Source organism: Crocodylus siamensis, chromosome 4, assembly GCF_052110815.1.
Source record: "Crocodylus siamensis isolate JL-2025a chromosome 4, ASM5211081v1, whole genome shotgun sequence".
NCBI classification, from domain to species: domain Eukaryota; kingdom Metazoa; phylum Chordata; order Crocodylia; family Crocodylidae; genus Crocodylus; species Crocodylus siamensis.
In genome coordinates this window covers 202,881,279-202,904,018 of record NC_143398.1, presented here as the reverse complement: position 1 = coordinate 202,904,018, position 22,740 = coordinate 202,881,279, and the positions used below count along the sequence as shown (strand labels likewise).

The 22,740-nt window shown below is 41.2% G+C and overlaps 1 protein-coding gene across 1 annotated transcript; it reads right to left on the bottom strand.

The window, feature by feature from the left end:
• Positions 1–4,322: 4,322 nt before the first annotated feature.
• CHRNA1 (cholinergic receptor nicotinic alpha 1 subunit) lies at positions 4,323–21,901 on the bottom strand. The gene is made up of 9 exons (XM_090045434.1): positions 21,744–21,901; positions 16,589–16,734; positions 16,120–16,164; positions 15,308–15,417; positions 14,562–14,757; positions 12,939–13,176; positions 10,588–10,811; positions 8,542–8,781; positions 4,323–6,091 (listed from the first exon to the last, which is right to left on the bottom strand). Exons 1-9 carry the CDS (start codon positions 21,781–21,783, stop codon positions 5,960–5,962), a joined length of 1,371 nt encoding a protein of 456 aa, XP_089901560.1. The 5' UTR covers positions 21,784–21,901; the 3' UTR covers positions 4,323–5,959.
• Positions 21,902–22,740: the final 839 nt, after the last annotated feature.

Sequence of the window (22,740 nt, the reverse complement as noted above, 5' to 3'; positions counted from 1 at the left end):
ATCTTTGGCTTATATGAACTGGAAACTGGGCTATAATTTCAATAATTTCAGTATCCTCTTATTTGTTGAGGGCAAGGGGCATAGGTATATAAGCATTCTTAGTAAAGTGCATTTTAAAGGAATTGGGTTACTCCTTCCTTGGTTAAAGTTGTGGAAAAGAAGACAATTTTCCAAGATGCACACAGTTCCTGGTCACTTACCCTCACTTCTGAGAGTACTAGATGGCTTAGCCTGTCACTAAAAGCTGCATGTCCCAAGTCATTCCAAAGGATTCAGGCACAGAAGAGCAGTGGGAAGTGGTACAAGTCACCAGGAAAGAATGTGGATTGAGAAATTCCACACGGGACCAATTTGGATTTGCCCTTAAATTAAGAATAATGGGCGGACTGGGTTCTTTTGACATTATCTTCTACCTACATACCTTCATTTAATTCAATAGGATTGTCAAGAGAGGCTTCCAAGAAGGGAGAGGTTAATCTCAGCAAACACTTGAGACACCATGCAAGAACCATTTGCTTTGGTCCTCTGTTGTGAACTCCTGTTGGCTAGGTAGGCAGGTTTCCCAAGGATTGATTTTGGCAGGGGGTTAAGAACATAAATGCCTACTGGGTCAGCCCACTTATTCATCTATCCCAGTATCGTCTCTTTGATAGTGGCATGGGGTAGGTGCTTTAGCAGGAGAGTATATTTATATAACATGTACAGTGTAACCCATCCTCCATAATACCCTCCCTAGCATCAACCATCATTGGTCTAGGGATGTCAGAGGATACATCCCATATTATTCTATTTAACAGCTATTAATGAGCCTGTTCTCCCTGAACGTGTCTAATCTGTTTTCTGAATCCACATCTCCTTTTATCTCCATTTTACCTCTGTTCTATCGTTCCCCAAGCCAGCTTCCAGTCAGGGCCAGCGACTGATTCTACAAAGTCTCTGATTCCTGTCAGAGTCAGTCTTCCAGCATGTAACCACCCGGGTGTACTTTGTCCATGAACTGTCAATCCTAAATCTATCAGCAATTCAGCTACCTGATCTCAGCCCAGCCAGCTGCCTGCATACAAACTCACCCTCAAATTAATGGTTCTCTGACTTCCATTCTGGCCCTTTATATCTGAAATCCTGTCATGCCTTGTATCTTGACTGGGCAGTGCCCAATCCCCAGTTGCCTAGTTACCTGTTTCCCTCCTGGCCCCCTCATGAGGCCTGTAGACCCGTCACAGTTCCTGTGAAAGGAGAATGTCCTCAAGAAGAGTGTTAGGATTTAGAGACAGAAAATCTAGACTTTGCCATGTGAAAGTCAGGGGAAAATTTGATTGCCAAGGGTCCCCATCAGCAGGATGATTAAACTGTAGGTAGCATAAGCATGTGCACAGATATCTTTTGTTTTTAAATCCCACCTTTTAATGTTATCTTTTGTTCCTGATGTTAACATTGAACACCATTGTTTTAAAAGGGCATTATTTTTAATTGGTGGTCACAGCTCACCAGTGGAAGACTCTAGATAGTGTGAGCATAGGGTGGCTACATGCAGTTTTTGGGTAAACCCAAGGCTTGGTGTGCTGACTTACCAAAGGTGAGTCTTTGGGTCGATACATTTTTTCCCTCTCATGCACTCTTGGAATTAGAAGTGATGGAATTAATTATTCCACAGTATAAGAGGATGGCAAGGTTCAAGGGGGAGATTCCCTTCTGCTCAAAAGGAATTCAGTTGATTTTTCTCTTTTGAAACCATTGGAACATTGGTTGCAAATGGCAAGACTAAGTCAGACAGCAAATTCAGGTGTCATTTTGGGGTTGCTGCTCATTAAAAAAATGCTCAGACAGAAAATACCAAGAATATAGTTCAACAGAGCTTTAAACCACAGTACAGATGAATTTATCCAGAGTATGTTGCATATTTTCAGCCAAACACACAATGTATTCTGACAGAACAACTCACATATTCTCTTCAGAACGTTTTTAAAATTAAAGTGGCTGAAAGTTCTTTACAGTAATTATCACAGCAATCCTGCTGATGTAAGCAGCTATCTTGAATAAGTAGCAATTCATTTAAATCCTTTCCCTTTCACTTCAGTTCATTTTGTGGGGAAAAAGCCACCAGAGGGAGAATCTCATATTGTGTTATCTTCAAGAAAACGATATATATTTGTTGTTTACATCAGGTCAATATTTACTAAAAATTCTGCAATAACCACTCATGACAGCAGCAGTACTCTGTCTTACCACAAGAGTGAGCTGCTGTCCAACATTTGAAAAACTACTGTAGGTTTGCTTTGCTTATTTTCTGTTGCTCAAAATGGTGTAGTTTTATTTCACAGTTGTGTCAAACGTATTTAAAATATCTGCCTATATTAGATTTTCCACAGACTCAACATAATCAAGCTGTATACAGAGATGTCCATTTTTCTAATTTGACTTGCATGCTTATTAAATTACGTTCTGAACAGCACTGGGGACTGAATTCTCTATCTATTCATGCCAAGTAGAGCCTCTGTAGGAGAAAAATAAGATTTCCCGATACTCTTGCCAATTTGTTTCGTTCCTGATCTAGCAGTAACATGATGGTAACGACGCCTGAGATACTTCTGGTACCACAGGCTTAAACAAATGCATTAACAATGATAGTTTTATTGGTTTTAATAGTACCTTTACAATCATTCCTTGTTGCTTTAACATTAATATTGTTAACACTGGTTGAGTGGTTTCCCTTAGCAAACATACTTAAAAGGAAACAATGTTTCACAAGAATGCATGATGTATGCAAGTTTGGGGGGGTGGTATTCATGGAAACCTAACACACCACATGCATGGACTATCAGAGGACAGGAAACAGTGTTTTGCATTTAGGGCATAATCCAGTACTAATGGATGGGGTAATTTTTCTTGCTGACTTCAAAGGGAGTTGGATCAAGGTCAGGTTTGCCTTTTTGATTTTCAGTACTCTGTGTGTGTGTCTCTTAAGGGTTGGTTTTCAGCCAGGGGGTTCTCGCACTTTTGGAATACTGGTTCTCAGCAGTCTGAGATTCAAGGCACCCCTCAGAAAATGTCAGCTCTTAGTTTTCATTCTTCTTTTCTTTTTTGAGTGCAGAAAAATACTAGAATGTTTCTTCTGTTGCAAAAAACTCAGAAGGCCCACCACAGGGCAGAATGTTTTAATGCCATGGATTCCTACTTAAAAACTCTGGGTTTATCTTGTGTAGCATGTTTGTAACTGTGCTAACATTGTGCGGCATCCCACTGCACCCTTGAGAGGCTTTCAAGGCACGCCAGGGTGCTGCAGAACCCTGGTTGAGAATCACTGCCCCAAGGCAATATTGACCCTACACCCTCATTGCATAGTAGAGATCACCAAGCTAGTTAAATCAAGCAGTCTATCTGTCGAAGCACAGGGTTCCACTTCAGCTAATTAACCCCATTGAACACGGAGTTCCATCTGCACTAATTTAAGAAAAACGAATGAGCTTTGTGCTAGTACAGTCACACTGCTTCTTGTGTGAGTAGCTTGAATAACTATACTGCACTACTGTGCTGACAGACCTTAAGATGTCAAAACGAGCAGCCCAAAACTTAAGGCACCCAAAATTATTAGTTATTCATTAAAATGGTGACTGAATGTCAATGTTTCTAGTGTAAAGCATGTCTTAATGGAGAGACTGTTTCATGGATACCATGCCTCCCACTCGATGACACAGACCTTCCCTCCCATTTGCAGTCACATAATAATCTGTGGCACCTAAAGATGCGGAAAATAAGCACAAGGGAAACTAAGGATTTAAAGTTTTTCTTAACACTTTTTAGTAGCTGTAAAGAGAGAGCCAGCAGCATGTAGCCAGTCAGCTGTCCCATAACTGCTTGAGTATTTCTTTCCATATTAATATGAGCTGGATGCTGAAGAGCTGCTGTGTGGGATGCACAGATAAGGAGAGTACAAGGAGTTATGCCCTGCATAGGGCCCTGTCACAGTTCCAGTCTTTCCATTCACCTTGATGCAAGGACTGCTCAGGACTTCCATGGCACCAGCCATGATGACAGAGAAGTGGGGAATCAGGGCCATGGCTTTTCCCCTCCATTCCATACTAACAAGCGGAGCAGACTGGCCATAGGAGGGCCATGTGCCAGAGGCCACACTTCCATGGCACTTTATAATTAAAAATTATAGAAGCTGGGTCTGCACATAGGAAAACCAACAGTCACCAAACAATTATGAATCAACTGAACTGGACTGAAGCCAGCAATCTAAAGATAAAAAGTTTTGTGTCCAAGTACCCTGGGCTAACCTGCACCCAGACACTTTCAGAGAATAACATTCTGATTTCTGATTAAAGTGAGATTCTTGATTTTAATTAGATGGATACATCAAGTCATGTATGCTCAAGCTCTGAATATATAATCAAATAAACAACTTGATTCTCTTCCCCCATGTTCAACACCCTTTTTGTGTACATTTCCCAATAATAAATCAGTGAACAAAATGAAAGCAGGTGAATTGAACATATTTTAAGTCAATATTAGAGAATATTCATAAAAAATATTGACCAGAAATACAAATCTTCACAAATTAGTTCTAAACAACCAAACAAATACCATGCTATCTGTGTATCAAAATAACAAAAAATCAACATAGCTAGAATTTTGACTAATATTCGCAACAAACTGTTTAAGAAAAATCCCTCAACCTAGAATTTATTTGTAGAGGCTGAATTCATATACTTATATGATTCATTCAGTAGAGACTGGAAGACTGCAATGAGGGAGGCATGCAAGGGAATCTGATGTTGGGCTCGGAGAGAAGACCTGGTACATCTAGTTATGGAAATCCAACTTCATGCAAGTTTGATTCACTTGAGGGATGCCAGATGGGAGTCAGGTTTATTGTTTGACTTTCTGTGTAAAACTCCCCTTGTATATAAGATAAAATTCCAGGCTTTGTTCAGGGAACTCTGTGGGGCTGGTCAGGGGAATGGAAGCCAACACATTTACCTGCAAGCAGTCCTTCCTGAGCTCTTGTTCTAAACTATGGTGGTAACAGCCTTCTGCAATCAGATGAAAAGGCTTAGTGTTACTGGACTGCTTTAAATACTGATCATCTTTCTGCCCTGTTTCTAACAGCTAGCTCCCTTACATTGGGTCTCTGAGCCAATCATGGAACTGGGCTCTGTGCCAAAGGTGCAAATTCTCTCTCACAGTTGCTACCTGCAGCCGTGCCTGCCCTGGCTCCAGGGAAGTGTGGCAGCAAAAAATGCTCATGTGCATTCACTGCACTGGGCTGGATTCTCTCCATAACTGCCTAACAGTAAAATTGCCTCCTCCACACAGAGCCACGTAGAGTTCCCATGAACAGAAAAGCACTTATCATGAGCCATTTCTGAGTAGTGTTTGAAAACTAAGCTTAACAATGGCATTTCTAAGCCTTGTGCTGTGGCATGTCTTGCTAGTGGAAGGTTAATTTGTGATGCTGCCAATACAGAACCCACATAGCAGAGCTTTGAAATCAGCTTGTAACCTAAAAGTTTAGATACTGATTTAAAACCCAGATAAAGCATGTTAGTAAAAAATCCTATCTTTATTGACAGATAATGGTGGAGGCTGCAGCTGGGGACAAAATTTGGCTTTGAGGCTGTTTTAAAGTAAACATTCTATTTATATATTTTAGGTTTTTTAAAATTAGCATTAAAATGTATCCAAACAGGTTGCAGACTGTTCCCCAGGCCTGTCAAACTACCAGCTCAAAAATGTGCATTTTTGAAAGAGAAGCCTTCAAGAAGTGGCCCAGACATGCTAAATGTGGAAGATTTGTTTTTATCTTCACCATTTATTCCCAGTGAGAATGAATTCTTGTCTGTGGAAACTTCAGACTGCTGGGCTGAATACAATGGGTGGCACAATAGAATGTATTCAGTAAAAGACAATGCTGTCAATAAAACTGTGCTCCCCAGACCAGAGGTATACATCATGTTCAATCTTGCTGATTTAATTCAATAAGACGACCAGCAAATACAGCTAATGTTCCAATAATACAAACTAACATGAAGATACCGAGGAGAAGATGATCAATTACCATTGCAACAAACTTCCATTCTTCCATAGCCTAGGATTAAAAGAAAAGAGATAGTTAGAAATTCCTAGAAGCTATGTTTCTTATGTGCATTTCAGCAATTACTGAGTTTTTTCTGATTTCAAATATTAGTATGGAAAAATACTCATGTTCCTGACAGGAATAGGTTAGTGCTCTGAAACACCTATGCTATCCAGACTGACTTAATCCTTCATCCTTTCCTTTCACTGAGTCCTGAAAACCAGAGGTCTTATGTGTTCTAGGCCAGTGGTGCCAACCTTTTTACACTCCAGGTTGGATGAGAAATGCCAAACTGGTCTGCAAGCTAGATCTGGTTTGTGAGCCTAATCCCAGCACACAGCAATTGCCTGCCTTGATCTGATCCTGGTGTGTGGGGCTCGAGCTGAGCCAGCCATATGGGGCTTGGTAATTTGGTGGTGGGGGAGTGGTGGCAGTACTAATTGCTACTGCTCCTCTGCTAAATTTCCAGACCCATGGAGAGCCCTGGGGACTGGATGATACGGCTTTATAGGCTGGATTTGGTCCATGGGCTGTGGGTTGAGCCCCCCTCTTTCAGGCTGATCATAGTGCACGTTTCATAACATCAGGGATTTGTCCTGGTATTTCTGACCAAAATTCTTGAACATTCCCCATTGTCACACTCCACTGTGCAATACAATGTGCAGGCAGCCTCTGGAGCAGAGATGGGCAATTATTTGGACGGGAGGGCCACTTAAGGAGTTTTGGTAAGCTGTTGTGGGCCAGGGAGCGGGGGAAGAGGGGTGCTGACTCAGCTCAGCAGGAGCAGCAATTGATCCTATCCAGCCCTAGGTCCATCTGCCCTGCACCCACTGCTGGGGGTGTTGGACAGAGAGGGCAGGCAGGTGGGTGAGGGACCCCGGTGGGCAGGGTGCCCAGGCAGTGGGGCCAGGTCCAGCAGTGATGGCAGAGACACTGGCTGTGGCAGCCGGGCAGAGTGAGCTGCTGCCACAGGGATTGCCAGGAAGTCATGTGTGGCTGCTGTGTTGCTCCCACCCTGCCATGTGCCTGGGGGCAGTGGGACTGGCCATGTGTGCCACAGCCTGGGTGGCTCCCCCTGCCTGGGCTGCGTGGGGCTGAGGGACCCACCACAGGTCAGAAAGAATCCCTTGGTGGGCCCACGGGCCATATTTTGCCCACCTCTGTTCTAGAGTGAACATTGTAGGTCATGGTTCCCTTATAACTAAGGGATTTTTTTATTGAACAATTTATTCACTAGAAATGCATTTTTAAGGGAAAATGCATTTTAGGTCAAATTTGGCTAAATAGTTTAGTTTGTTTCTTTGTTTTCATTTGGAAAAACTAAAAATGTTTCATTTAAAATGTTTCAAAATGACATTTTAATTTTATTTTAAAAAGGCAATGTCAGTATTTTTAAGTGTTAAAAATATAAAGCCAAAACATTTATTGTCCGCAACTATGTTTTGGTTTGGTCAAAGAGTGAAGAGTTTATTGTTCATATGGCTCCATTTCTTTCACCCAGCAGTAATCTATGAATCTGTTTCTACCTCTTCTAAAGGCCCCTCATTTTTATAAGGACCTAAATCCCATCCACAGCTGTGGGGGACAATGATTGCCAAATTATGCTTGCCAGAACTGGGACTACTGCAAGACCCTTTAGGCCAGGTGCTGTTTAGGCTGCCATTCTGAGTAGCATCTGTTGGGAGTAAAGCAGTAAAAGGCACATGATGTAAACATTGGACCGAGCATGTCATGATCCTGTCTTTAATGATGACTCCCTGCAGCCTGGCTCTCTCAACCTTGGTTTTCAGCACAGATACTTAACTTTCTATGAGAGGCGGGAAAGCAAGATTTTTCAAGGAAAAGCTGTCATACCCATCTCTGTGAGCTTCTGTACCTTCATTTGACTAGTGATATAGAAAATGTAAATATTCTAAAAAATGCTTATTATGTGCCTCTCTTACAAGGATTATTTAGAGTATCCAGTACAAAATATAATAGTATGTCATAGTTGGAGTTAACATTTACAGGTCACATTTAAGAACTCTGAGGTGGTAAAAAAAGTGTTTCTGTTAGCACTTAACTTTGTTTAGGTTTTTCCCCCTACCTTTTTAGTGGTAATATGCTGTAAGCTGCTAATTACTTAACAAAGATATAGTAAGAAACTCTTCTGGAATGTTAATTTCCTTGACACTGTTTCAAGTCCTCTCAATCACTCCTTCTGTCACTTAAAGTATTACACTTGGAAAAAATTAGCAGTGCTGTATAATAAGTTAGCCACACAATCCTTTGGCCAAGATTCACTCGTCATTTGCAGTTATTATTTATCATTCTTTATTGACTACATCAAGAAAAATAAAACAGGATTCTGAAATAAGGCAGACACTCTACGTGAAGTGCATTTGAAAGAAATGGCAAGATTTCTTGCCAGAAATTACATTGATTCAAAAGCAAGAGATGTATCGTACAAAAAAATGGCTTACATTTTTGGATTCTTGGTCTGATTTCATTGTTTCCGCAATGTATTTGATTCCCTCAATAGCACTCTTCACATCTGGGTTTTTGGTGAGTGGGGAGTGGAAGCTGACAGTAGTAGGACCTGGTTTTCCAGAGATTTCGGAAATATCAATGTCTTCTGTAAAAATCCTGTTTTCTTGTTTATCCCTGGATGGCCGTTTCATTGTTGAAAAAAACATAACATTTGGCACTGTATCAATAAAGATCTGAAAAAGATCAGGTTAGAAAGATTGCTTCAGTGTCACATCAGTAAGACAAAGTCAAAATTCCTAACTACCAAATAATGTCCCTTGCTGGTTTTGATAGAAATTCCTTGTTCAGAAGTATGCCATAACTCATGCCTTATTCACATTTTACTTGTCTTGTAAAAATCAAATGCCCTGGGGCAGACCCATTCATCCACGAATTTGTTGCACATTTTTTCTGGAAACAATTTTCTGCTGCTAAATAAAATATATATCCATATTTCAGTGAAGTGTAATATGACAGACAAGATACTCAATTAGCATAAATTAGCACAGTCCTACTAACTTCAGTGGAGCTATGTCAAAACACAACAGCTGAGAATCTGACTCATCGTGTCTAGATGTATTGCAGAGAAATTCTTTTGGCTTCTTTTTCACAATGGCTATCCTGTTACACATGTTTTACTTACAGACTCATGCACACATACGGATCATCTCAAGTTTCTCTAAATCAATGGAGGTTTTTTCTCTGAGGTCAAGCTAATGTATAGATTTGGGCCCTTGAAATTTCTCCCATTCTGCAGCAGATTTTCTACACTGCAGGGCAAATCCAACAGTTCTCTCCTATTGGGAGTCAGGCACAATTTTCAGAGCAAGTTTGGTGTGTAGCACATCTGTCTTACATAGTGTAATGCTAGAGCATGCAAGCCAGGAGTTAAAATGAATAGCGGAGTCAGCAAATCTGGTCCTGGTCTCCCTGGAAGAGAACCTGTGGTAACATACGTATGAAACTAAGTCCAGTGGCCATGTTTTAGGCTTAAGTGAGAGGGTTCCCTGTCTTTCCAATGGGCAAAGTGGTGCAATGTGATGGGAGAGCAGGGAAGAATCCCTTGGCTCCAGCTGGAGTCCTGTTAGTCACTCTCCTGCAGCATGGGGTAGGGAGCTGTCATGGGTAAGCTCACATAAACTCTGCATAGCGGGTGCAGATGGACCTCTTGGCTGGTTGATGAAACTGGCCACTGAATGGGGCAGAAATTATGAAGCCTGATGTCCTATGGCAGGGCTATCCATCTTCAGGGTGGCTGGGGACCATATATCACATGAGTCATACACTGCAGGAGCAGGCCTCTGGGATTCTTGCAGCTCCCCATGATTGTCTTCCTGCTGCATGGGCAGTGGTGGAAGTGCACAGCCCCCTGAGCTCTGCTGCATGGGCAGCACATGGCTGCCTGCCACATGGGCTGCACAGGTAGTGTGTGTCCATCTCTTTGGCCCCACAATTATGGAGGCAGCACTGGTGGTATGCAGCTTGCTCATAGACCCTTTTCTGCTGTACATCAGCAGAAGAGGCAGCAGCACTGGCCTGCAGGCCATCAGCTGGGCAGCCTTGTTCATATGTTCTCATGAGGAGCTACATAATTAACCTAAACCAAGTACAAGTGTCCTCTTTCCTTTTCTCTGTGCTTGCTGATGGCACCTCCTTTTGCCTCATCTGCCTTCCTTTGAAAGTCTATCTATGCACAGACCATTTAGCTATTTAAAAGAGCGGGGGGCCCTGATACTGTCTGCCCAGAGTTTTACCTGGATTGTGATACTTCACTTAGAGTTGTCTTGGTAAGGTAGGTACGATACAATATTTCTCCCTGTAAAGAGCAAGTAAACACTGGCTCTAATTCCATCTCTTAAAATTGACACAGTGTTAATGTATTTACTTCCCCAATGCTTTCAGGTTTTGTTTTTTGTTTTTGTTTTTATCAGAAAGCCTCACAGTGAAATATTCAGTGCTTTGCTGAAACAGAGAAATTGTCAGTAAATAATCGTTCTCACCTTTCTGACCCATTGTGGCATAGTGTGAGTACTTGGGGAACGATGGTGGGTGTTGATTACAATGACTGTAATGATGATTGAAGCTATTACAAATATCATGGTAAACAACATGTATTTGCCTATCAAGGGCACTGCACTGGAGGTAGAAGGAATCAGCTCCACAATGACCAGAAGAAACACAGTCAAAGACAACAAAACAGAAATGCTTAGGGTCATCTTCTCACCTGCCATGAAGAAATGAGCAAGATTGCAGTTAACATCATAACAACATATAGTGAAGAGAGTGTTATTCAGGTAGAGAAATGTGATCTCGTGGCTGTTGTACATTTATACCATTTCATAACACCTCACAACCCAAAAAAGAAAATCAAGCTATTCCATCACTAATGTCCTTGTACCACTATGGAAGAACCAAGGTTGGATAAAACCTTCAGGTATTTATATACAGGCTCCGAGGGAGGGGGAAGGTGGGTGGCGTTTTAATTAGAACAGCTTCAAGAGCTGTTCTAATTAAAGCACCTGCATCCCTTTGCTGAAAAATGGAGGCTTTAATCAGGTTTAGTTAAAGCACCCCTTTTTTCAGCACAGGAATGCTGATACATGTGATGTTGGAGTCTGCTGGAGCACGGTAATTACCACACTCCAGCAGAGTCGGTAAATCAAGTCTGCTCTAACATGCTGTACTCACAGCGTGTCGGAGCAGCCTCACTGCACTTCTGTAAGCATCCTTCAGCTTCAAGCTTGACTCTGCCACAGCATGCCTGGGTCTGGTGACAGATTGAAAGCACTGACCATTTCTTTGTTACATGTATTCCAAAGATCTGTAGGAGTTAAGTAACTGAACATATCAAATTGTCACTGGATTGATCTCAGTTCCTTTAGATGTTTTAGTTTTGCTCCAGGTGGCAACATGGTAATCCTACATTGGGATGGACAAAACAGCGTTTGTTCTTGGTCTTTGAGACTTTTTTAAGGAGTAAGGATGACAAAACCAATCCATACAATACTATTTGTCTATTCAGTCTAGTTGCAAGTCATCTTTTAAAACCTCTCCTTGAAGTCCTTCATTAAAGGGAATTAAATTACTAACAGATAGGGAAAACTCTAGACATGGATTAAAATTAATTTTGCATAGGCAAGCATTGCAATAAAAAGATGTTTTTTTCCTCAGGGTTAACCATGGGACACACTACAGGCCAGGAGGAAACCAGGGTTACTAATTTATTTGTGACATCAGGGAAGCTAATTGAAAATAACTGATAATCTTCCTCCCAGAATGCTAACACACTACTTCAAAGGTTTCAATGGCACCATTAACTTGTTTATTGTGCATTCTGCTAATATATTAAATATATTACAAGGCAAAAATCAATTGTTTGAATCCTGCTGCCACTGAAGTTAAATAGACATTTTGCCATTGATTAAATTAGGCTGATCCTGATCTAAAGGATCAGGATCAGCTTAATTTACTCAAAAACCAGCAGTTTCAGAACTTTTAAAGATAGGCCTATAGTTATCATCCTAGTCTATGGGCCTGATCTTGGCAAGCACTAGCACTGAGCACCTCTCCACTGATCTCAGTGGGAGTTATAGCTGCTGAGGATCTCTCAGAACCAGGCCAGTTGTGAAGAATGGCATTTGTCATGAGTTCCTTTGAGAGTAAGGGTGCTGACAGGCATGCAACTCCCCACTGTAACTCATGGTGCTTTACAGAGTGCCCGAGTTACAGTGACTCCCCCAACTCAATAAGCATTCACTATTTGATTGAGGGGGTGGGAAAAATCAAGCTCCACCTTGGAGCTGATCCAGCAGAAAGAGGTGCCTGCCTGGAGCCTATCTCCCCTAGCCATGCCCCCAACTCCAGTATTGTCTGCAGGATGGGAGGGGGAGAAGGCAGGGGAGGGAGCTCTGGTCTGGGGTTTGCCCAGTCTGTGCTGGGGGTGGAGGGGGCAGGTAGATAGGAGATGGAAGGGGAATGGGTATTTTGGAGCCCCCCTCCTGGGGGTGTGGCTCCAATCTTCCCACCTACACATTCCAGCACAGGCTGGGCAAACCCCAGACTGGAGCTCCTTCTCCTGCCTTTCCCCTGTCCCATCCTACAGACAGCATCGCAGGGACAAATGGAAGTTACTGAAGGCACTCCTCCTGGGAGCACCTTTATCTGAACCCCCATTAAATGTGGGTTAATTTGTCATGTGTTTGGGCATTTTTAAAGTACTCTGCAGCCATGCTTTTCTGTCAAGGCTTTCAAGTCTGGAGAGTCCTTTCAAGGCTCTGATCATGCAACAAATATCACTTCTGTCAGTACCTAAATAGGTACTTACTGCAGTAAAATGAATAAATACACATACCTGAATCTGTGGGTAGATAAAACACTAACCCAGTTAAAAATGAGAAGAGCAGACAGGGAATGATGACGTTCACAATGAAGTAGAGAGGTAAACGCTGCATGATGAAGTGATAGGTAATATCTAGATAGGGCGTGTTAGGACAACAGTCATAGCGAACCCAGTGCTTCCAGCCTCTGTAGTATTTCATCACCCACTCACCGCTCTCCATGAAATTACTCAGATCTGGGTGATCACTCTCCTGGCAGGATAAATGAGAGTTCTTAAAATTGGATTTATTGAATTGTTATCCAACCTCATCACAGACTCATTGGATTAATAAACAAATCTTGTGTCTGGTATTGTAAGCAAACCAACCTTTCCTTTTTATGTTACTTTATTTTAATATATTGCTTTTTAAATGTGGTTCAACAAAATACTTTAGAGAGTCAGCTATAAACAAGTTGAAGGAAAAAAGGAAATGTGCAACGTAATAGCTTAAGCAAGAGGAACTAGCTTAGAAAGGAACAGGGAAAGAGGTTCAGACACCATTACATAGCTTGCCACATGCTGGCTACGGTTCCTGCTGTGGCAGAGAGGAGGAAGGGATCTCTGCTTAAGCAGTGAGGGGTGAGAGGGGGAGAGGAGGAGGGCACGGGGAAGCCAGGCAGACCCTGCTGTGCCTTCAAATCTGTGCTGAGCTCCAGCTAGGGAACAGAGGGGAGGGGCCAGCCTTGCTGTGGAGCAGAGAGCCCTGCCCAGTACAGACAGCATGCTGGGGAACTCTGATTTAAACTTAAACCAGCAAGCAGTCTGGGACAGACATTGCATAAACCTGTTTGAGCCAAATAAGTTTGTGTGTAACGTCTGTCAAATCAGTTTATGTTAAACCAGTTTATGTGTAATGTCTGTCTCTAGCCCTGGGGTTCTACAGACCATGTCTAGAGGGTCCATGAAAAATGACTCTGATCAATCAAATATATCTGAATATACCACACTCACAATTCAAAGAGGTCCTCAGCTCAATTCGAACTTTTTTATGGGTCCGCAAATGAAAAAAGGTAGGTGTTGTCTGTGGAACAGAGCAGGGCAAGTGTGTGCAGAATTGTGGAAACCAAAAGGGCAATTTTGAATGAGAGCTGGAGGTTGCATTTGGAGACTTCAGTATTAATTGCTATGGTGAATAAGGGAGGGTATGGACAGGTAACTAATGATGTTATATAGCTTTAAAGTAGGGTTGGAGGACTCTAACCATTTATAAGTGCTTGTTTTCTAGTTCAATAATGCTATATTGTAATGCTTCTACAGCTAAGAGGGTTACCCTGAAGTTAAGAGATAAGGCCTGTACTTATGAATCTTAATATCTTTGTCTAGGTGCTATATTGACACCAATGGAGCTATGCTGAGCTGAGAATTTTAGTTCTGCTGTTAACTGCTGTAGAGTTTAATACAGTTTTATATTTCCTAATACATTCTACATTTTGAGATGAATAGTAAATAATTCCGGTGCCTGTTTATTTGTCAATCAAAAGAAGATTACAATTAAAATTTAAAACACAGACTTCCCTAAAGATGGATGAGCAGAAAACATTCAAATCAAAGTATTTAGTCTCTACTGATATTCCCCTTTATAAAATTGTTTCTTACCGGATTGATAATAACCACTGTACCATCGTACGTCCAAGTGCCCAACTTCATACTGCAGTTCTGCTCATCAAATGGAAAGTGTGTAACTATAATTTCACAGTAACTTTTAAAAATAGCTGGTGGTGTCCATATGATCAGGCCTGTGTGTTCTAAAAGAACTCTGGTGTCTTTAACAATAGCAAAATCACCATCAGCACTGCAAAAGGAAAAGGACATTAACAATGGTATGGACAGGATTGGCATATGTTTAGCATAACATTAAACTGAAGACAACATAGAAAGAGTAAAATGCTGGGCACTAGTTATTTTTGTGTAACTTGGGAGAATTTGACCCATTGATTACAAAATCTAGGAATCAAATTCAGGACTGAGGTGCAACTCCACTGTCATCATGCTACAAGGATGGGTGAATGGCAAGGATTTGTTCTTGCTCGTCAAAGAATGGACATGTTTTCTGCTTCTTTATTTCCCTAGTCCCAGCATGCTGGAATCAGGCCAGCTGGTAGCATGCTTATAAGAAAACTTCTTCCGAGACATGCTCAGTGATGGAAGCAGAACAAGGTCCATCACTGTTATAGAAGTAGACTGCTGGATACCCAGTGTGCAGATATTCAGCTCTATAAATACGCAAGAGACCAATTTAATAAATAGTTTCAAACATCTACAGCAGAAAAATCCCCTGACCACTGGTGTCTTTCCTTTAAGCTCAGATTCATTTGGGACTGCATGCAATCTGGACTGCTCACTTGTTATAAAGAACAAGATCTGGGTGCCAGATATCACTGGATGGGATACGAATTTTTTTCACACCACCATAGTCTTCTGGATTCCACCTTAGGTTGACATCTATCCATTGCTAAAGAAGAAGAATTGTAGCTAATGAAAATCAGAATTGCTGGAAGTAAATATTTTAAAAAGCTACTAATTGTCTTTGACACATGTAAATAGGCCCAAAAGCACTGACTTGTGTACCTCTACCATTTCCTTATACTTGTTTAAAAATACATAATACTTTCCTTAAAAACCTAAAAAGAGATTAATTCTAATTCTAACACTAATTCATTGCTTGAATCACTATCAAAAGAAGACATTTTTCATGCAGTTTTTCTCTACAGACCTCAATGTTATTCAGTGGCTCTTTAGGGCAAATGGAAATTCAAGGTTCCATAGTCTTACAAAGAAACTAGTGGTGTAACTAGGGTGCAGAGACAGGCTACTTCCCCAGGTGCCAATGGGGGTGGATGTGGGGAGCGGGGGTGGAAACAGCTTTTGCCACAGCTGCACAATTGCAATCATGGTGACAGCAGAAACTGGAAATCACCACTGCCCAACTGTGCAGCTGCTGCCCTAGGCACTCAGCCATGTTCTTATGCTGCTGAAAGAAACCCTCAGTCACCTATGACATCCATCTAAACTTGCTTAGGAAATTATCACAGAAAATCGTGTGTGCATATGAGCATGTGTGTGAGAGATCAGTTTCTGGAGACTAGCATAGTCTTAATTGATCCATTGTATATGTTCAGTTTGGAATACAAAGATTAATGAGATTAAGAGTTACCTGTTTCAGGCGTACATTGGTTGTTACAATTTGATTTACTTCATCCTTAAAACCGCAGACATACAGATTAAGGAAGAAAGAGTGTTATTCAGAACAAAAGACAAATCACTTAAAACAGTGGCGCTCAACCTTTTGCCCCCACGGGCTAGGTAAGTGATACGGGGCCTGTCTATAGGCTAGATCAGGCCCTGGGGCCTGGAACTCCCACTCTAGCCCCCCACACACTGGGGTTGAGTCCTGGGAGCCCAGTATCACCCCCTGGCCAGCCCTGCAGGCTGGAATCAAGTACCAGATCCAACATGCAAGGCTCATGGCTGCTTGTGGGTCTGGAGATTTGGCACCACTCCCCTACCTCCAAATTTCTGGACCTCCAGAGAGCCCCATGGGCCAGACAACATAATACTGCAGGCTGGATCTGGCCTGCAAGCACCCCAACTTAAAGAGTTGAGAACAATAATTTATACTGTACCACATTAATAAGTTGAATAAGCTGCAGTCCAACTGTGACTACAACTGTATCATGATGATCTTCAACTGGGCGCACCACTTTATTATAGTTCTGGAATAAATCTTTAACTAGACGAGTTTCATGTTCAGAGCTCAGTACCAGACCAGCTGCAGAACAGAAGATAGGGCATCAGTTCAAGGTAGTACCAGGCTACATATACAGATATACTGATGTAAAATCAGTTTTAGTTCAGTGAGGGAATGCAAACATAATTAGGTTCATTCATTATTTTATGGATCCTTTTAATATGCATCTTTATATAATAAAAGGCTTAGTCCGTCTGTCTGTCCGTAATGCTCTTGGAACACTCTGATTGGTTAGTGAAACAACCAATTAGAGTGCAGAGTGCCACAATGCCAGCAGGGACAGAGGGGATGGAGCACCACTGGCCTCACCCCCCCACTCCACCCCTGCTGCCATGGCGGCGCTCCGCTGCCTCCGAGGAGCAGGGCTGGGGGTGTGGGGTGGGCAAGGCCAGTGGTGCTGGAGGTGGCAGTGGTGTGGGGTGCTGGTGGAGGGGGACAGAGGGGACAGTGGAGCAGGCTTCCCCCCTACCCCTGGTCCTGGGAGGTGGCAGTGGTGTGGGGTGGTGGTGCTCTGTTTCCCCTACCCCTGCCCCCTTCATTCTTGATGAGCAATTCGATAGTCACTTCATAATTAGCAGGTATAATCATCCAGTCGAATTCTGAGCTGTGTTTCCTGGCATGGTAAATACGTTTTGAATAATGCACAGCTCTAACTAGGAGATAAAAAAAAGTTAAGAATTCCCCTAAGTTGGAATCAGGCTTTGTTAAACTCCTACTTCTGTCTCACCCAGTTAGAAATATATTAAATAATTTTGGACAACTGGGTAAACTAAAGACTTACTAAAATGAAGGCACTTCATTTGTTTTCTTTTTAGGTCTACAGCTTTGTCTGGGCTCATAAAATTGGAGGTTTAAAGTATATACGCAAGAATAACATACATTTGTTTTATCTAAAAATGCCATCTGGTGGCTTGTTTTGCACCTGCAAATGTATGCTTATGTTTTGCATGCTGGGAGTTTTTGGGAGTGATTCTCTGCACGGTTGAGCATGAGGAAGATGTTAGTACTATGTTTTTGTGGTCTACTCCTGTCTACTGATCTAGCTTTATGTATGTATCTTCAGTATATAAATCTTAAATATTACAACATGCTACTGAGCCATTTCAAATTCATATGAAAAAGGAGAAAAAGCTTTCATTTTATGTTAAAGAACTTGCATGACGTCAGAGAAGACAGACCTATTACATTATCTTTATTTAATTTTCATCTCATTTTCTCTTCCTAGGTCCTAGTGAGCTGACCTACCGTATTTATTCAAATATAAGATGATGTTGAATAAAAGGTGACCTCCCTAATAATTAGAATCTATTTTTAGAAATTTTATAAATTTGTTATAATTTTCAAATTCAGAAATCTATTTATTGCAGGTTTGCCTTGAATTTGTCAACTCCTCCAACTGCTACAACAAGGAAAGTAAGTCTGGGGTGGTCAGGTACCTACCCTCTGCTGCCTCCCAGTGTCTTACCCCTGAAGCCCTTTCCCTCCACATCCCTTACTGTCAGGCCCTTTTCTCTCTGAGCACATGGAAATGAGGCAAATCTGAAAACATCAACTTTGAAATAAACATACCTTTAATAATTTGCATATAGGCAAATTACTATGGGTACCTAGGACTATTTCATCCACTATTGATGCATTTTACCTGTTTTGAAACTCCTGCAAGTTTTAACACAGGTACTTCATAAACACACTTTTATGCACCGAAATGGCGGCAGACAGCAAAAGTACAGAGGGAAATACCTGTGTTCTTCTGGAATGCCAGAAGAGAAAGTTTGGCTAGATATGAATTGTATAAAGCAAGAGAGAAGGGTGGACAAGGGCTGCTGAATTTAAGATTGTTCATCTATGTGAAATACGTAAGACCAGTATGCAAGGTGCTAATGGAGGGAGAGGGGAAAGCAGTGCATATCACCCAATTTCACTCAGCTTCTATTTTGAGGAAATGGGGATTCTTTCAGACTTTTGAAGAGTCAATGGGCATTGCAACTGCTCACTCATTACATCAGGATGGAAGGTTTTGTGCAGGGGTATAAAATAGGGAAGGTAGGGGTAGAGGTCCTGAAGTATTGTAAGAAATTGATGAAAGGGGTAAGAGAGAGAAAGACAGGATGGTACCAGTGGGAAACTTCCCAGAAGAACAAGTGAAGGTGTGGAGAGAGGTGGTAGGTAAACAACTAAAAGGGGAACATGATGATCTCGCATGTATGGTTGTAAGAAATATCTTGCTGGTGAGAGAGGTGCAACACAGATAGAGCTTGACAAGCTCATCAAGGTGCCCAAAGGAGAGGTGTGGGGAAGAAGGAACAGTGGGTCATATGTTTGAGGAATGTATATATGCAAAGGAAGTGGGGGAAAGGGTGCACTGCTTTCTGAGCGTCACCAAAATAAACTTGTTAGCACAGGAGATGATACTAAATGGACTCATACCAAAGGGATCTGAGGAAACATTATTAAGGACTTTATGAGCAAGTGTTAAAACTAGTTTATGTAAAGTAAGAGACCTCTGGATTTTTAAGGGGTTGGCTTTCACTGAAAGAGAGTGCCTGAAGCTAAGGCTGCATGAAAGAAATATTACATTGATCAGGACAAAGAAGAGATTGGATAAGAAGAGGTGGACAAGAAATAGAGGAAAAAGGACTGGACAAACTTGTTTCACTGTACCAACAGAAAGCACTGATGAAAGAGAGAGGGGAGGGGAGAGTTTCAGGTGGAGAATTTTAGGTTGCTACTGAGGTAATAGTTTTTCGTGGGGTTCTGTATGAAGAAAAAGAGTTCTGTAATGGTTTTTTTGTGGGAGATTGATGTATGTTGTTTAAGGGTTTAATATATGTAGTTGTATGTTTTTGGATATATAGTTGTTTTTGTGGGATAAAGTTTTGGTAAAACAAGGATACTTAATAAGGGTAGGGTACGCGTGTTTTTAATAAAATTTGTACATAAAAAAGGTTCCCATCAGAATGTTTGCTCAATACAGGTCATGTGTTTTATGGTCATGCTCACTGTTGCCTGCATTTAATCAACTTCATAGTTGGTTTCCATTACTGAGCACATGCTGCTTATGGTAGCAGTTTAATAATAGACACTGTATTTAACGAGGTTTCCTTGTATGCAAATGTAAGAGAAGGGACTTTTTTTTGCATGCTGATTGGGATAAAAAAACCTCATCTTGTATTTGAGTAAATATTGTATACAGAAATACTCAAATTTAGAGATTTTTTTGCACACATTTTTTTATTTTATGGTCATGAGAACCTTAAGAACTATTTTACAGTCTACTTCCCATGGATTTTTCAGTTCTTCTCTAGAAGGTGATTGTATACATCTGGTTCAGAATGGATAGAAAGCTAAGAGTTACTATGTAGAAGTAGCTTGTACATTTTGCATAATGTGGAACACAAGCCCTCATCAGTTTGGGAACATCTAACATGCAGTGCATTAAGAACACATTATAAGCTACTATCAGCCATTTTCACTGGCTGCATCTGCACAAGAAGCTGACTGTACAGTCATTTAGTACTTGGTTATACTAATACTAAACAAGTACTAGTATAACCAAGTACTAATGACTGCCCAGTAACCTGAGTTAATGGGCAGTAATGCTAATGAACATCTTTTTTTGTGATGCTACTGCACAGTAGACTAATATTACTGCGTAATAAAATTCCATCAAGGTTTTTGCCATGTAATGCTACTGCTCAGTAGTATTAGGCTACTGTGCAGTCCATGTCTCATATAGATGTGGCCACTAGGAGCGTAGTTTTATGAGCTACAATTCCGTAGAGGCACATTACAAGGCCATCTGTGAGAACAGGTATATTATATCATGAGCTTAAGCCAGTGTCAAAAGCACAATACAGAAGGGAAAGACAGGCTTCACAAATCCTTCTGTTCCTCAACAGTGATGTTTGCAAGCAATAGATCATGATTCCAGTGAAAGGAGGGTTAATTCAGCAGTGAGTGCTTTTGGAAATCCCAACCTCGTGCTTTCTTTTCTTTGACCCTCACATAGGCTTTTGGGTGAAATCCGGGCCCTGCAGTTCAGTGGAGCCAGGATTTCAGCCTTTGGATTCTGCGTGAGTTTTAGTGAGGTGCTCTTAGCTGGTTAAGCTGATTCTGCAAACTCAGCCTTACCCTGCTCCTATTCTTATATGTTTTATGCTATTTGAAACACACTTCTCCAAACAGATCATATTTACTGAAATGAAATAACTTACTGTTAAAATTCTCGGATGACATCAACAGGAAGTATACCTGATAGCCTGCTACGCATCAACATTTCCTGCTTCTAGGGCAGGAAGATTAGTATTTGGTGTCGTATTTCAGCTAGTAGGTTATGATCACAGAGTCATATTTAGGTCAAGAGTTATATTGGATTTTAAGAATCCAATTAACAAAATTTATCTATACTGGTCTATTCCAATAAGACATGACAGAAATCTAGTAAGTATTTTTTTCTTTTAGCTTGGTGAAGAGTATTTAAAATTACAAAAAGAATTAGTCTCTTAAGGGAAAATTTAATAGGAATTATGAAAAGTCTCTGTACAACACATGCAGCTGTCAATCAATTCCATTTTCCTATCAGTATTCTCCACAAATAAAAGGAGTTGCTTGTTATAATATAATGCATTTCAAATTATATTTACTAAAAATCCCCACAGATGTCTATGTAATTTTAGTGCTACACTAGAGCATGGCATGGCAAAATGTATTTAGAGGGGGAAAAGCAGCTCTCGTCTTGAAAATAGTGCATACATGATTAAATATGAAACTTTCCAGCTTATGTATTTTAAGCAAGTCTTTAAAATGTGAATATTTTTAGCGGGTACCACACACTTTCAAGCAACTATTTAACAGTTTTTCAGCGTCAACCATGCCAGTCCATAAAAAGAACTTTCCTACGAGTATATTGATTTCCTTAACACACATGAGAACAAGTCAATTTATACATAGCAAGTTGTGGTGCTACACAGAAGACATGGATCAGCCCCTAAATGAACCAGCTGTTTCATTTGGTTCATTTCAGAGTTTACCTGAGCAAAACAACAGGAGTCTGCAGTAGAACTTCATCATGTAGTCCTTTCCTGGCTTCCCTCCGCACACACACCAAGAGGAATCTCTTCAAGGGCTCTCCCGGAGGACAGCTATGCTGCTTCCTGCTAGGGTACTTACAGAATAGAGCTATTGAGCTATTGGTTTACACCACCTGCTCATGGGAATAACAGCTGAGACCCACTGCACTAGCTCCAAAACAAGAACACACAGTTTGAAACATCCTCTCCGGTTTACAGGGAAACAGCAATACATTCTGTAGTAGAAGGAGATTGTTTATTGAGTACCGTAGCATCTGAGTAAGGGGCAGTTAAAACATTCTCACCATAAAAATGCTAAGCTCTGCCTTACCCCTTTTGACCTGAGGGATCTGCCAAACTTTAGGCTTTCTGAGCTGTTTTGGCAAGGGAGGACTAACAGACTGAAGTTCTTTTTAGATATGAAATCTAGCACAAAATCCTGTTTCCATAAATACAGCAGTAATGAAATTACAGGTAACCAATTCCTTGCTCAGTGCTCTAAGCCTCGTTTTCCAGCCAGCACGCTACAGAAAATTCTCTCCCTTAGCTTTGTCTGTAGGTTATGCTGCATATACTTCTTTGACCATCTCTGCTACATTTTTTCTGCTTCTGTGGCATTTCTTGCTGCTGGCCACTCTCTCATCTTCCCTCCACTATCCATCCCCGCCACAACAAAAAAAGATGCCCAGTTATCTGTGTTTGCATCCAATAAAACCTCTCTACTTCTCACATACCTCGACCTCTGACTGGCATTTCATGTGGCCTGTGTTTCAATAGTGGTTCTTATTGTTTCGGCTGCCTTAATCAATAAAGGCAGTTAACAGATTCTGACATTTATTTGTCCTGAAAGAAGGACAGCTCTTACACCCAGTGGATTCCAGGAGGTTTCATCCAACCCCCAGCAGGACAGAGCACAAAGATATGATTTCATGATGGTATCACAGGCATGTTGATAATG